Source organism: Dacryopinax primogenitus, assembly GCF_000292625.1.
Source record: "Dacryopinax primogenitus strain DJM-731 SS1 chromosome Unknown DACRYscaffold_3, whole genome shotgun sequence".
Classification (NCBI taxonomy): Eukaryota; Fungi; Basidiomycota; class Dacrymycetes; order Dacrymycetales; family Dacrymycetaceae; genus Dacryopinax; species Dacryopinax primogenitus.
Genome location: NW_024467200.1, coordinates 436,109 through 448,060, shown reverse-complemented (window position 1 = coordinate 448,060; position 11,952 = coordinate 436,109). Strand labels below are relative to the sequence as shown.

The 11,952-nt window shown below is 52.2% G+C and overlaps 5 protein-coding genes across 5 annotated transcripts; 2 read left to right on the top strand and 3 right to left on the bottom strand.

Annotated features, from left to right (window-relative positions):
• The first annotated feature begins 57 nt into the window (after positions 1-57).
• DACRYDRAFT_20354 (citrate synthase) lies at positions 58-3,153 on the top strand. Its single transcript, XM_040771902.1, has 15 exons — positions 58-122; positions 186-296; positions 350-417; positions 482-516; positions 568-585; positions 635-894; positions 943-1,208; positions 1,260-1,530; positions 1,582-1,760; positions 1,808-2,338; positions 2,396-2,466; positions 2,516-2,670; positions 2,721-2,914; positions 2,969-3,029; positions 3,087-3,153. Exons 1-10 carry the CDS (start codon positions 87-89, stop codon positions 1,962-1,964), a joined length of 1,401 nt encoding a protein of 466 aa, XP_040631603.1. The 5' UTR covers positions 58-86; the 3' UTR covers positions 1,965-2,338; positions 2,396-2,466; positions 2,516-2,670; positions 2,721-2,914; positions 2,969-3,029; positions 3,087-3,153.
• Positions 3,154-3,292: 139 nt separating this feature from the next.
• DACRYDRAFT_20353 (uncharacterized protein) lies at positions 3,293-4,942 on the bottom strand. The gene is made up of 11 exons (XM_040771901.1): positions 4,852-4,942; positions 4,652-4,801; positions 4,557-4,601; positions 4,486-4,510; positions 4,285-4,435; positions 4,213-4,241; positions 4,095-4,160; positions 3,939-4,047; positions 3,744-3,885; positions 3,580-3,694; positions 3,293-3,529 (listed from the first exon to the last, which is right to left on the bottom strand). Exons 5-11 carry the CDS (start codon positions 4,309-4,311, stop codon positions 3,358-3,360), a joined length of 660 nt encoding a protein of 219 aa, XP_040631602.1. The 5' UTR covers positions 4,312-4,435; positions 4,486-4,510; positions 4,557-4,601; positions 4,652-4,801; positions 4,852-4,942; the 3' UTR covers positions 3,293-3,357.
• A 127-nt stretch (positions 4,943-5,069) lies between these two features.
• On the bottom strand, positions 5,070-6,470 carry DACRYDRAFT_62881 (NADP-binding protein). The gene is made up of 3 exons (XM_040775716.1): positions 5,698-6,470; positions 5,480-5,624; positions 5,070-5,429 (listed from the first exon to the last, which is right to left on the bottom strand). The coding sequence occupies exons 1-3, from the start codon at positions 6,316-6,318 to the stop codon at positions 5,137-5,139; spliced, it is 1,059 nt and encodes a 352-aa protein (XP_040631601.1). The 5' UTR covers positions 6,319-6,470; the 3' UTR covers positions 5,070-5,136.
• Positions 6,471-6,651: 181 nt separating this feature from the next.
• On the top strand, positions 6,652-8,136 carry DACRYDRAFT_75589 (uncharacterized protein; the record flags this gene model as incomplete). Its single annotated transcript, XM_040776144.1, has 6 exons — positions 6,652-7,020; positions 7,068-7,378; positions 7,440-7,471; positions 7,530-7,630; positions 7,680-7,895; positions 7,951-8,136. Exons 1-6 carry the CDS (start codon positions 6,757-6,759, stop codon positions 8,134-8,136), a joined length of 1,110 nt encoding a protein of 369 aa, XP_040631600.1. The 5' UTR covers positions 6,652-6,756.
• A 271-nt stretch (positions 8,137-8,407) lies between these two features.
• On the bottom strand, positions 8,408-11,258 carry DACRYDRAFT_114058 (uncharacterized protein). Its single transcript, XM_040769751.1, has 5 exons — positions 10,728-11,258; positions 10,535-10,577; positions 10,088-10,475; positions 9,797-10,029; positions 8,408-9,739 (listed from the first exon to the last, which is right to left on the bottom strand). Exons 1-5 carry the CDS (start codon positions 10,812-10,814, stop codon positions 8,508-8,510), a joined length of 1,983 nt encoding a protein of 660 aa, XP_040631599.1. The 5' UTR covers positions 10,815-11,258; the 3' UTR covers positions 8,408-8,507.
• Positions 11,259-11,952: the final 694 nt, after the last annotated feature.

Genomic DNA, 11,952 nt, shown 5'->3' with positions numbered 1-11,952 from the left:
CTTCTCTCTCTCTCTCTCCTCCTTCCTCATACCTACCCCCCGTCGGGCCCGTGATCTATTCTCCTCCTTCACTCCCGCGAAAAAAAATGGTGTCTCCCCTCGTTGCCGCAGCTAGGCTTCAGGTATACCTGCATTGATCTGTTCATCCCCCGGCTTGACACCTGTCTTTTTTCTACTTGATATAGACTCGTGCCAATGCTTTCCGCTTGGCCTCACGCTCGTCTCGCTTCTATTCCACTAAGCCCCAGTCTCTGAAGGAGCGCCTTGCCGAGTTGATCCCCAAGGAGAAGGAGAATGTTGGTACCTTTCTATTCTGTTGAAAGTGCATCTCATGCATTTTCCGCACCAGGTGAAGGCTATTCGTACCGAATACGGCGCCAAGGCACTTGGCCAGGTAACAGTTGATCAGCTGTATGGGTGCGTCCTACTGCCCCACGGTCTTGATATTCGCTCTTATCATTCACTTATATTCGACATGTAGCGGTATGCGTGGCCTGCCTGCCCTGATCTGGGACGGTAAGTTCTAGCGTTGCTGTTTATAAGCTGTGCTTAATCGGGTTTTCCCAGGTTCCGTGCTCGACGCCAGTGAGTTAGTCGTCAACCACCCACGCCCATGACAGCTAACATGCACCAGACGAGGGGATTCGTTTCCGCGGCAAGACTATTCCGGAGTGCCAGGACCTGCTCCCGAAGGCTGATGGCGGGGCTGAACCCTTGCCCGAGGCGCTTTTCTGGCTATTGGTTACGGGCGAGGTGCCCACCGCTGAACAGACCAAGGCTATCTCTGCCGAGTGGGCCGCCAGGGCCGAGCTCCCCAAGTTCGTTGAAGAGCTCATTGATCGTTGCCCTCCCACCCTGCACCCTATGAGTCAGTTCAGCGTGGCTGTCACTGCAGTGCGTTCTTCCAGCCGTGACTCGAACGCTTTCCTGATTTTTTGATAGCTGAACCACGACTCTGCCTTCGCCAAAGCTTACCAGAACGGTATCCCCAAGGCAGAGTACTGGGGACCGATTTATGAGGATTGTATGGACCTCATCGCCAAGCTTCCGGCGATTGCTGGTCGCATCTACCGCAACGTGTATGGAGATGGCAAGCTCCCGGCTATTGACGCGACGAAGGACTATGCGTGGAACTTGTCCCATCTCCTTGGCTTTAGTGACAAGGAGGCGTTTGTCGAGCTCATGAGGCTGTACATCGTCATTCATAGGTGAGCACACCAAACCTCGTCTTTCTTAAGGCATTTCTCACAACTTTCCAGTGACCACGAGGGTGGTAACGTGTCCGCTCATACTGGCAAGCTTGTCGGCTCCGCCCTTTCGGACCCCTTCCTTTCTTATGCTGCTGCTCTGGACGGCCTGGCTGGTCCTCTCCACGGTCTTGCCAACCAAGAGGTGCTCCTTTGGGTGATGAAGATGCGCAGCAAGGTCGGCGAGAACCCGAGTGATCAGGACATCAAGGACTACATTTGGTCCACTCTCAAGAGTGGCCAAGTCGTTCCTGGCTATGGGCACGCTGTGCTTCGCAAGACTGTGCGTGGTGTTTACACCATAATGACTTCGCTCTTCTAACGTGTGTTTCAGGACCCTCGTTATATGGCCCAACGCGCGTTCGCCCTGAAGCACCTTCCCGAGGACCCTCTCTTCAAACTTGTTGGCCAGATCTACAACATCGCCCCTGGTATCCTGCTTGAGGCTGGGAAGGCGAAGAATCCTTGGCCCAATGTTGATGCCCATTCAGGTATTCTTCTTACCTACTATGGGTATGTTTGCGGATACATCAACATGTCAAGCCCTGACCGTATGTTAGCCTTGACCAGATGCAGTTCTACACTGTTCTCTTCGGTGTCTCCCGTGCGTTCGGTGTTGCTGCACAACTCATCTGGGACCGTGCCCTCGGTGCTCCTCTCGAGCGTCCCAAGAGTTATTCCAGCGAGGCCATCAAGAAGATGTTCGTTGGCAAGTAGGGGTGGGACAGAAAGGCTTCTTCTATTATGGTTGAATATCGTATATCATCGTAAAATGCTGTCCGCGCATGGGCATCGATCGGAATGCTATTTTTTCCTTGCTCCCTCAATCAGGTGATGGATCGTCAATGCGTCGGAAGACCGCTGGCCATTTGCTACCCTGATTTCTCTCAACCTTTTTCCCCTCTTCTGTGCTCGTGGTTATCGCTTCGAAAACTGGATCCCCCTTGAGACTTTCATCAGATACTCTCTCGAACAGTGGAAAAGCATTCAGATGTTGAACCATCCAGACATGGAGGTCCTTGACGTCTGTGATGGTATAAAGCAGTCCTCCAGGCTTCAGCACATACGCGTATTCGGCTAATAAAGTGGGCCTGATAGCCAACGTCCTGATCAGTACATCCCTTGCAAATTTTTATTTCAAGACGTACGATATAATTCGGGCCTTGTGTTTGCGAGCTTTGAAATGAGGGTCCGGGAACAGAAAGAACAATTTGGACATCTACCACAGAAACTTAGTGTCATTGACATCCGGCCGCGCTGAAGCTGACCTGAGCTTGCTGAAAAAAGTTTGGAAGGAATTTCATCGCGTTAGCTCGAATGACGGATACGTTCTGGTATCCACCCGGTGCGTCATTCTTTTGAACGCGCAGCGCCTTGATCCTGTCTGCGACATATTGGGTGACCTGGACGCGAATTTCCATCCCTTTCCACCCAGTTAGCGAACTAGAGTACTTCTTCCATCATGTGGCATACCCAGCATCAAGGTATCGGGAAATAGTGGTGCTAATGCAATGAGAAGGCCCCCAAAGCCGCAACCTATATCGGCGAACTCGACTGTACGGTTGGGCGAGTGATCCTCAACTGCTTTCGCCCGGCTGGGTTCCGCAAGGCTTGGAAAGTATGCAGGGTAGTGAGGTGACCAATCCATAGCCAAAGGAGAACTTGGACTCGTGAGATAATTTCAGGACTCTACTTCATTGACACGGGGTTGAGAAGCATACTATTGAAGAGAATGGTCCGAAAATGGGTTGGCATGTGCTCTCTGCCTGTAATTTCGTTTCTGTGATATACCATTTGGTGAGAACTGCATATAGATGGACGGACGCAAGACGTGTACCTTGGGAAGCAGTGAAGACGATCCTACATCTTGACCAGCTGTTGATGCCTCTGAACGCTTGCGTTTACCCATCGACTTATTTCGGTTCACAATGATGGTTGCAATTAATCAAGATGCTCTCCTCGTGTTTGCTTCCGGCATGCGACAAAAATTCCGAATCTGTGACACTCACTGCATTACAACTGTATGCATACGAGTTAACCTCCAAAACACTACTGAACCTCGACAGATGACAGTTATGGCCGATTACATCCTGTTTCTCTCACTGTTCACTTAAAATTCCACCTCGATGGTTCTCCCCTCCTGCGAGCTTTGCCTGGCGACTTCAATGATGCGGATCCCAAGCTCTGCGTCTTCGGGCGTAACTTCAAGTTGGGCTCTGCCGTGGATAGCATCCCCTACATTTCGATAGTAGTCGAGATATGATCCCGTATGAGTACGGATTCTGTTTGAATTTGTGAAACTGTTCGGCCCCGATGCTCGAACAACACTCACTTCTCGAACACCGGCTTGCCATCGACGATGTACCCATATTCACCCCATCCCTCTTGAGGTTCCTCTCCGAACCCAATGTCTGTGGCCTTCATGCCCTGTTTCATCAGTTGATCCGCTTTCCGACTTATGAGATCTCGACCACGGGACATGCTGATCAGGCTTACACTGAACATCCAAACCGTACTTCACGTAACTTGAGTTCAGGCTTCTTGCGATGAACCTGACTTGTTTGGACAGGACCGAATGCGTCACCGATCTCAACGTAACAATAACAGGGGAATCTCTGTAACGAAGGTGCATGATGAACTGAAATAATTCAGATAAGCACGCCGTGGACTGTCAGCTTCGGTGGGACCCACAGAATCTTCGACTTCGGGATGGCCGATGCCACGGGCGTTGATTAGCATCGCCGTTACCGCCTTCGGCTTGCCGAACAGTGCTATAGCCTGATCCAAAAGATGAGTTCCACTGATACTATCAACTGAAGGTTCTAGACGGAGGGCGGGCCTGCTTACAGCCCATAGCTAATGCCGGAGCCAGTGCCCGGTGGCCCCATGGGCCAGTTCGCAAGAACATCAAACCTGGCGAGTTTGATTAATGCTTGCGTGCACTTTCCTTGGAGAAACTTCCTACCGGGATTCAAAATCAATCAAATCTGGCAACTGAGGATCATGAGCTACTACCAAGGGAAGATCTATTTCATACCTTGCCCTCCTTGATCAATGCACGCATTGTTCTGAAATCTCCGTCGAACCTCCGATTGTGATAAGGGGCTAGGACAAGATGCTTAGACTTTCGATCGCTATAAGCTCGCGCATCTAAGCGCTCGTTGCAGTCACGGGCTTCTCCAGAATGACTTGGTCACTGCAGGTCAGGCATGCAAAGGATTCGGGGTGCATCACACACCATGCTTTCCGGCTTCTAGGGCGGACTGTTCGGGTCAGCCTGGACGCCAGACCCTTGATCATGTGTCTTACCTTTGAGTAAGTGTAGTGGTCTGGTGATCTGATTGAGATGACAACCTAGACCGGGTGATGAGGACGGAAATTGCCTTGCCCGATGCCTTTCGTACCAAATCAATATCATGATCCTCCAGCACTTCTGCATACGTCGTGACGACCTTTACGCCTGTGTTACCATACAAGTCCTTGGTCTTACTATATTCGGCGGTAGCTTTGCGTTCGAGAATGGTGTGCAAGCTGAACTGTTCTGGTAGTCCCAACTACTAAACTTTTTAGCGACCATCCTCCTGAATGTCCTTGCTATTCTCACGATGAAGGGTATCTGGAACACGGTAGCTGAGAACCCAACACCAAGAACCGCGGCACGGATTGGACTCGAAGCCAGTTGGACTCGATTGTCCGTTGGAAAGATAGGAAAAAGCCAACATGACCCCTTTACTACCACGTTTACTCGTGCTCGGACTCAGCATTTTGGGGGACGTCCGGACTGCTGGGTGGAGGATCACGTGATAGATCGGAAAACGGATGAGACTTGCTTGTCTTGCTTATTCACCAGGTTACAGTACACAGACCAAGGATGCGTAAAGCGCGAATGCTAGTGGCCTATGCTCTTTGCCGTGTCTACCACACTCTGTTCCAAACCAATCCAATTACCTATCAGCTGGGTAGCCAGCTCATGCTCGACACGCATTTGGCAGGTCGGGCCATAGGCTGAGTCCTCAATGTCAAGAGGAACCGGTTTGTTAGGAAAGTGCTTGCGCAAGATGGCGAGAAGAATATTCCAGCCCCAAGGCTCGGAAACTGTCCACAGCCGCTTGTTGGCTACATTTGCGTCGATAAGCGATGACAGATGGACCTTAGCATCGTCACGGACGTCTACACGCCACTCTGTTGAGCCATTCTCAGAGAGTGGTAGGCGTGAAAATTGAAGGACATACGACTGGGAATAGATTTCATTGCTGCTGGGGAGTTCTCGTTGTTTTGAAGGAGCATTGTGATCCACTCTGCCGTTGAGCTCGGTTCACCGTAAATGACGGGACCAAAGTTGGTGTTGGGTAGAATGGTTACGAGATCGAATGCCGGCTATAGCGGTGAAAGATCAGCCACATGTTCTTCTCTCTCATATGTATATATATATATATATATATTCTCTGACCTTGTTTTCCTTCATCCATTTCCATGCCTCCTGTTCCGAGACGGTCTTGCAAGCTTCGTACAGGGTCCAGAACCATGATCCATCGACACCATGCTGGATTGCACGTTTTGCCTCGTTGTTCAACATTGTGTATGCTCTCCAGCGATCAATTGCAGCATTGTTCCAAGTGTTGCTGTCAACGAGACGATTGGCGGGCGACCAGGGCATCGAGATGGATGCACAGGACGAAGAGGTCATGACGACCCGGGTCACAGTTCCTGCTCGCTGTGCGGACGTCAGAACCGTCAAGATGGAACCAGTGGCCTCCTCGACCAAGTTCTCGCTAGGCCGGGGTAGAGCGATATGAACAACACCTTGCACGCCATCCATGGCACGACCAATCTGATCCTGGGAGAGGAGATCATCGACATAGGCGAATTCGAGCCTTGAATCGCTCGTGTCCGCGCCTTGTCTGTCGAGTGCATCACGGAGCCCTCTGGCTTTGTCTTCCGTTCGTACGATAGCGCGGACCTTAAAGTTTGAGTACAACTGGAGAGCAGCCAGAACAGTGTGGGAGGCGATGTAACCCGTACCCCTGGTGATAAGAATTGTAGATGGCTGATCAGGTGAGAGTACAGGCATGACGGGATGGATGAACAACGAGAAAGTATTATCAACAACAGAGGCAGACAGTCGCGGTGTTTGGCTTATTTATCTTGTCTTGTAGTGAAGTCGCCATTATGACCCAACGGGATGCAGCTGTGTTGTCATGTGCCCTAGTTTTGGACAGCAAACCACTGCGCAATAAAAGAAAGAACTGGTGATGATGTTATGTTGGGGAGGAGATTTGTCAGGGACCCGTTGCAACAGAAAGCGCCAGTCCATCGGACTTAAGTGTCTGTACAATTCCCGACGGTCAACAACAACCGCGGTATAGTACTCTGGCAAAGCATTTCGCCCATTCCACAAAACATTCATTGCGCGCGGCAAAGCGCCCCTTTGCTGGTCTTGCATCTTCCCTCTCGATTGTCCCTAGCCTTGCCATTGGAGAGACAACGTTTCGCAGCGGAGATCTATACGATGGATGAAATCGTCGAACGTCTCTCAGCCATTGCTATTTTGCACTACGAGAGGAGGAGCCACCAAACACATGTTCCTACACAAGAGGAGGTCCTATGTATACAAGAGATTGCAACACAGGTCTTTCGCCCTCCGACTTCTGATGCAAGTAGCCAGCCAGAACCGCCACTCCTACTTGCACCGTCCGCGGCATTTCGAGAGTTTGAGGAGCTGGTATGGGGATTGAATAGGAATATGGACGTGTATGAGAAGCATGACTTATTAGTGCGGTCTGTTGCCCTTACGCCGTCGGTCTCTCACCGTCACATCAGGACAAAGCAATGGATGAGATCCCTATTCAGGAGCTACATGAGAAGGCAGAACAACTCTCTGCACAGTCACACAAAAATCATTCATCACTGGCTTTCGAAGACGCTCTCGCCGAGCCGCTTGTCCAGTGGTTCAAGCATACCTACATGCGTTGGATAAACTCGTTCCCATGCCCCATCTGCTCGGGCCCGACGACCGTGATTGGGGCAACGCCGCCCACACCCGAGGAGCGTGTTGGTCGAGCGAACCGAGTTGAACTCCACAAGTGTCAAACCCCGAACTGCGGGGGCCTGCATCGTTTTCCCAGATATAAGTGCGTCGTATGACTTGCGGGTGCTTCCATGCTTCTATTCGTGACTCATCAAACGGTCCAGCGATCCGGCCATGCTGATGAAGACTCGGGAAGGTGAGATTGCTTCTCTTCTCCTGGGGAAGGAAGGACCAATTTTGGAGTCATTATGTAGGGCGGTGCGGAGAATGGGCCAATTTATTCACCCTGTTCTTGCGAGCTGTAGGTTTACGCGCGCGTTACATATGGAACCGAGAAGACCATGTCTGGAATGAGGTACGCCACTTCTTTCCACAGCCGAACACGCCCCGACGTCCCTACGCAGTATTTCTCGCCAACGGAGCAGCGGTGGGTTCACATCGACTCATGCGAAGCGGCGCGAGACAAGCCCACATTGTATGAAAGGGGATGGGGAAAGAAAATGAGCTACATCTTCGCATTCTCTGTTGAAGGAGCCCTTGACGTCAGTCGTGGCTACACGTTGAACTGGCCTGCAATGGAAGAGCGGCGGAACTGGGTACCCATCGATGAGTTACAGCGAGTAGGGCTATCAACGGTCCAGTGGGTTGAGTGATCCATACTGACCTGTCGTGTAGGTGATGCAGAGTATCACTTCAACCAGGCGTGCTAGTCTGTCATCCAACCAAAGAGCACATTTAGAGGCAGAAGACAGGGTCGAGAATGCACGTTTACAGCGGGGGCCAGACTGGACCCCTTCGCCTGAGCAAGGTAGACAGAGTGGGTCGACAGAGTGGACACATAGACGTGGCGAAGCAGGTTGAACGTAGTTGTTTATAATACTGTAACGCATGATCGAGCTCGGGGCAGAGTGAAATTATACGGGTCCGCGTTGAAGGTCTCTTAAATAATATTTTCGTTTCCTTTGGTAATAACGTCAATCGATACATACCAAATGGATTCTAGTTTTCGATTGGAAGACATGTTCCGTAATCAAAAGTTTTTGGTTGTCAGCGACCAACTCTCCCTTTGGACTGGACTAGTGTTTACACATGTATTAATCACAGAAAGACGAAGTCCTGCAAGTGAAACGGTGTGAGAAACCCTAACTGCCGCAAACCGGTCTCGGCTATTGAGCACCTTGCGTGGCAATTGGACAGTGAACATCTCATTACAAATTGGCGTTCCGCCAAAATTATATGCTCCCTTCACTCGGTGCTGTCGTGTAACCTTGGCTCAAGCTAGGTGGCTGTAGCGACATGAATTGTGAGACCACAGGGTGACTGCTGTACGGCATCTGGTACTCTCGCGTGGGCGTGGAAGACGTACCGCCTTGGCTACCAGGGTCAATAGAGGGTACGTAGTGGGGTCGGTCAGGATACGTCTCAGATGAACGTAGTTGCGTATCGGCGTGAGGCGCAGGGTCGGCTGGAGAGTATTGTTGGCGCTGTGGAAACGGTGGATACAGATGCGCTCCGGGCTCATCGTTCATCAGAGACGCGGCGGCCTCCTGAAATGTCGGGGAGTTCAGATCAGGAAAGAAGGGTGTCGTCAATGTCTCCGTCGTGAAGGGTCGGCTACCTCGAGCAGAGTAGTCTGCGGTAGAGTTCGAAGTTCCAGGGTCTGAAAGAGGCGAGAGGTTTGCGGTGAAGCCCTGGCTTGGTAAGGCGGCATTCATGTCGTAGGCGAAGGTCGGTTGATTAGCAGGTTGTGGAAACGAGGTCTGTCGCTGCAAGGCAGGGCTTTGTTGCAAGTACGGTCTCGGATACAACACAGAGCTAGCTCCGGAGCTTGTGGGTGGCACAATCGATGGATGTTGGGGCGTAAAGCTTTGTGAATAGACAGGATAAGACGGCGAGCCATCTAGAGGTAGACTGGGCAACAGTGGAACAACCATGCCAGGCTGCGGCCTGGATAGCTGAAGGGGGGGGATCAGGGTGGGAGAAAGGCCTCCATCTTGAGAGTAATTGGGGAAATGGGTAAGTGCTTGTACCATGGACTGCGCAGGCCCTTGCATTTCGTAGACTCGGGCGGTAGCACCTGAACCACCTTGGGTGAAATCTTGACAAGCAGTCCATACCGACTGATGCTGACGCACAGACGACGTTGGGGTTGCTCCCCCCTCACCTGGAGATTCGGATAGAACGTAGAATGTTGGTGCATGGGATAATGTGAGGCGAGCAACTGCAGTGGGGTACCGATCTCCACTTGCCGCAAGTTCGAAGGAGACATGAGTGCTTTCAATGGCGGAAATCGGCAATTCCAGCTTGTAGCTTCTGCCTCCATTTGAGAAGAACCACAGCATAACAAGCACAGCTCCAGCTTGACGCTGTGCAACGAAAGCGACCAACTCTCGTCCCCTTGTGGGATCCGATAATGTTGGCCAGCTGCCGATCTTCAGGAGATGACACGGAATTAACCTGATGGCTAGGCCAGGCAATTCAAATCAGTTCGAATGCGAGAATGTTGTGACGCAGCACGCACGTCCAGGCTCTCGAAATCGATCGGCGACATATTGGTCATAGTGTGGATGTGTGGATGGGGGCGGCGGTCGGCCAGAGGGAGGTTCGTCTTCGTTGTCTTCTTCCTCTGGTGATAAATCCTGCCCGCTAGTCATGCTCTCAGGGGAGGCAACGTCCGTTCTCCGATTCTTCCCTGCGGAAGACTTCTTTGTTCTGGGTTTACCTCTTCCCTCCTGCACTTTCGCTTTTGCTCGACTGAAACGACAGCATTAATTCCGGGGGTTAGATTTAATCCATTAGGGCATGAACACACCGGTTCTGAAACCATATCTGTGTCTGACGTTCTCGCATGCCCAACTCAGCACTGATCTCCTTGCGTCTGCTCACAGTCGGGCTACGGTCAGAAGCAAAAAGTTCTTCTAATCGGGTGAGTTGCTCGGGAGTCACTCGGGACCGCTTGCGCTTCGGGGACGGATCCTCAGGGTGAGCCACAGACACTGAAGAGGCAGGGGTAGGCGAGATGGAGGGAGTGGAACCAGGGTTGTATGCATTGGTTTCAATTGTGCTTGTGCAGGGAAGTGTATGTCCGATTCGGCCAGGACCAACAGTGTAGGGCGGCGCTGAGTAGACTGTATGGAGCGCGTTGGTGTTCACCTGCAGACTGGGACGAGGATCACCCGCATGGGATGGAGGTATGTAACCTGAGAATCGGATGATAAATGAACGTTCGATTTAGGAAGCAAGTGGATCTGCCGCCTACCAGGAACGCGAGGATGCATAGCCAAGTAGAACTGTGGGGGATCCTGGAGAGCAACGCTTTAGAACACTGTAACACGGATGCCAACTGAGGATCTGATAAATAACTGGACTTTGAGCAACTGGTTTAGGAAGAAATCGAATGGAATGTGTTGTTAGAGGTGCCTAACGATGAGTTGTCAAGTTGACGCACTCACCGATATAGGAGCGTTCCGGTGCAACTGCCCGAGCCAGGGAGCAGTGTGGTCAGCAACAGGTAAGTGCACGAGGCCGTCGCATGCCATCAGAAATGCATGATGGCATGCACAGGGTAAAGCTGTGGGTGAGAGCAAGGTTGAGAGAGGGCGGGTGGTCAACGATGGAACGAGGAAGAAAGGCTTCGACCGTAGCCGACGAGGCGGGAACAGAGTACAGGCCGGAGAGTGAGCACAGGCAAGGGATTGGATAGACCCGGAGAAAAGCTCTAGACCTTCAGTTGATGGGGGAGGAACGCGACTGTCTGTGAACACCACCTCAAGTCACGAACAAGTTGCGCAGCAGGGTATGCCACCGGCGTCTCGGCATATTGCGGGGCAGTGAGGCAAGACGAAGCGCCCTGGTTTCCCCGTCTCCGGAGGACAGAACGGTACCGTCACATCCCAATCGTCCTGTCTGAAAGGATGGCTTCGTTGGTGCAGGCGTGGTGGCAGGGCCCTGCCTGGTTGCTAGTGTGGATGCCCCGGGTCCCCTCGTGGCCCTCGGGCACTGCGGCTTCCGCCAGGGGCATCAACCAAACGTGACAGGCGTGCATCGGGATGCCTCAAACTGCTGCCGTACTCGGCAGCTAGCTCTCTTGCGCCCTCCGTCCGTTTGATTCTCTCCGCCCCGCCTTCCCGCCCCTCCTTTTCTGTGTCAACTACGCGACCCATCCGTTAAAGGGGCACAGGATATCAGAAGAGAGCAGCGTTCCCGTGGTCACTGACCTGAATGGTTGGAGAGCAAAGACTCTGAACTGGCCTCGGCCGCGGCAGTCGATCCCCGCAGGAGATCTATGTGGGCTGAAGATGTCGAACTGCCCTCTTGCCGTTTGCGTGCTCCGCTGCGTTTCTTTCTCTTCGGGTGCCTTCGCTCCGAATGTGACCGCAAGCGACCACACCTTCCAGCCAAAATTCTCACGACATCCGCGGGCGGAAAAGACACCGCCAAGCCCGAATCTTCCGTCATAACTCGGACCGGGAAGAACTGGCATGGCATGGGGCGGTTCAACCATTGTGTTGGTTGTTTCTTCTCTGTGTCCGCTCCCTGCAATCACCCCCGGCTCTGTGCCCCCCACATGGAAGCAGAAGTCTATCTGGTTTCCCGACCCGTACCGGCAGATTCATCCGTTTTACGTGAGAGCATTACTTCCAGCATGATCTGAGAAGTCGTCAAACGATTTTTGCT

Bases quoted from the DNA above. Each gene is read 5' to 3' on its own strand.
- DACRYDRAFT_20353 (XM_040771901.1), bottom strand. From the start codon at position 4,311: ATGCGTGCATTGATCAAGGAGGGCAAG. The intron at 4,242-4,284 runs GTATGAAATAGA...CATGATCCTCAG, and splicing joins CATTGATCAAGGAGGGCAAG to TTGCCAGATTTGATTGATTT. The intron at 3,695-3,743 runs GTAAGCCTGATC...TAAGTCGGAAAG, and splicing joins GTACGGTTTGGATGTTCAGT to CGGATCAACTGATGAAACAG.
- DACRYDRAFT_20354 (XM_040771902.1), top strand. From the start codon at position 87: ATGGTGTCTCCCCTCGTTGCCGCAGCTAGGCTTCAG. The intron at 418-481 runs GTGCGTCCTACT...TTCGACATGTAG, and splicing joins ACAGTTGATCAGCTGTATGG to CGGTATGCGTGGCCTGCCTG. The intron at 1,209-1,259 runs GTGAGCACACCA...ACAACTTTCCAG, and splicing joins CTGTACATCGTCATTCATAG to TGACCACGAGGGTGGTAACG.
- DACRYDRAFT_114058 (XM_040769751.1), bottom strand. From the start codon at position 10,814: ATGGCATGCGACGGCCTCGTGCACTTACCTGTTGCTGACCACACTGCT. The intron at 10,578-10,727 runs GTGAGTGCGTCA...GTTGCTCTCCAG, and splicing joins ACCGGAACGCTCCTATATCG to GATCCCCCACAGTTCTACTT. The intron at 9,740-9,796 runs GTGCGTGCTGCG...TGCCTGGCCTAG, and splicing joins TCGATTTCGAGAGCCTGGAC to CCATCAGGTTAATTCCGTGT.
- DACRYDRAFT_62881 (XM_040775716.1), bottom strand. From the start codon at position 6,318: ATGCCTGTACTCTCACCTGATCAGCCATCTACAATTCTTATCACCAGG. The intron at 5,625-5,697 runs GTCAGAGAATAT...TCACCGCTATAG, and splicing joins AATGGATGAAGGAAAACAAG to CCGGCATTCGATCTCGTAAC. The intron at 5,430-5,479 runs GTATGTCCTTCA...ATGGCTCAACAG, and splicing joins AATGAAATCTATTCCCAGTC to AGTGGCGTGTAGACGTCCGT.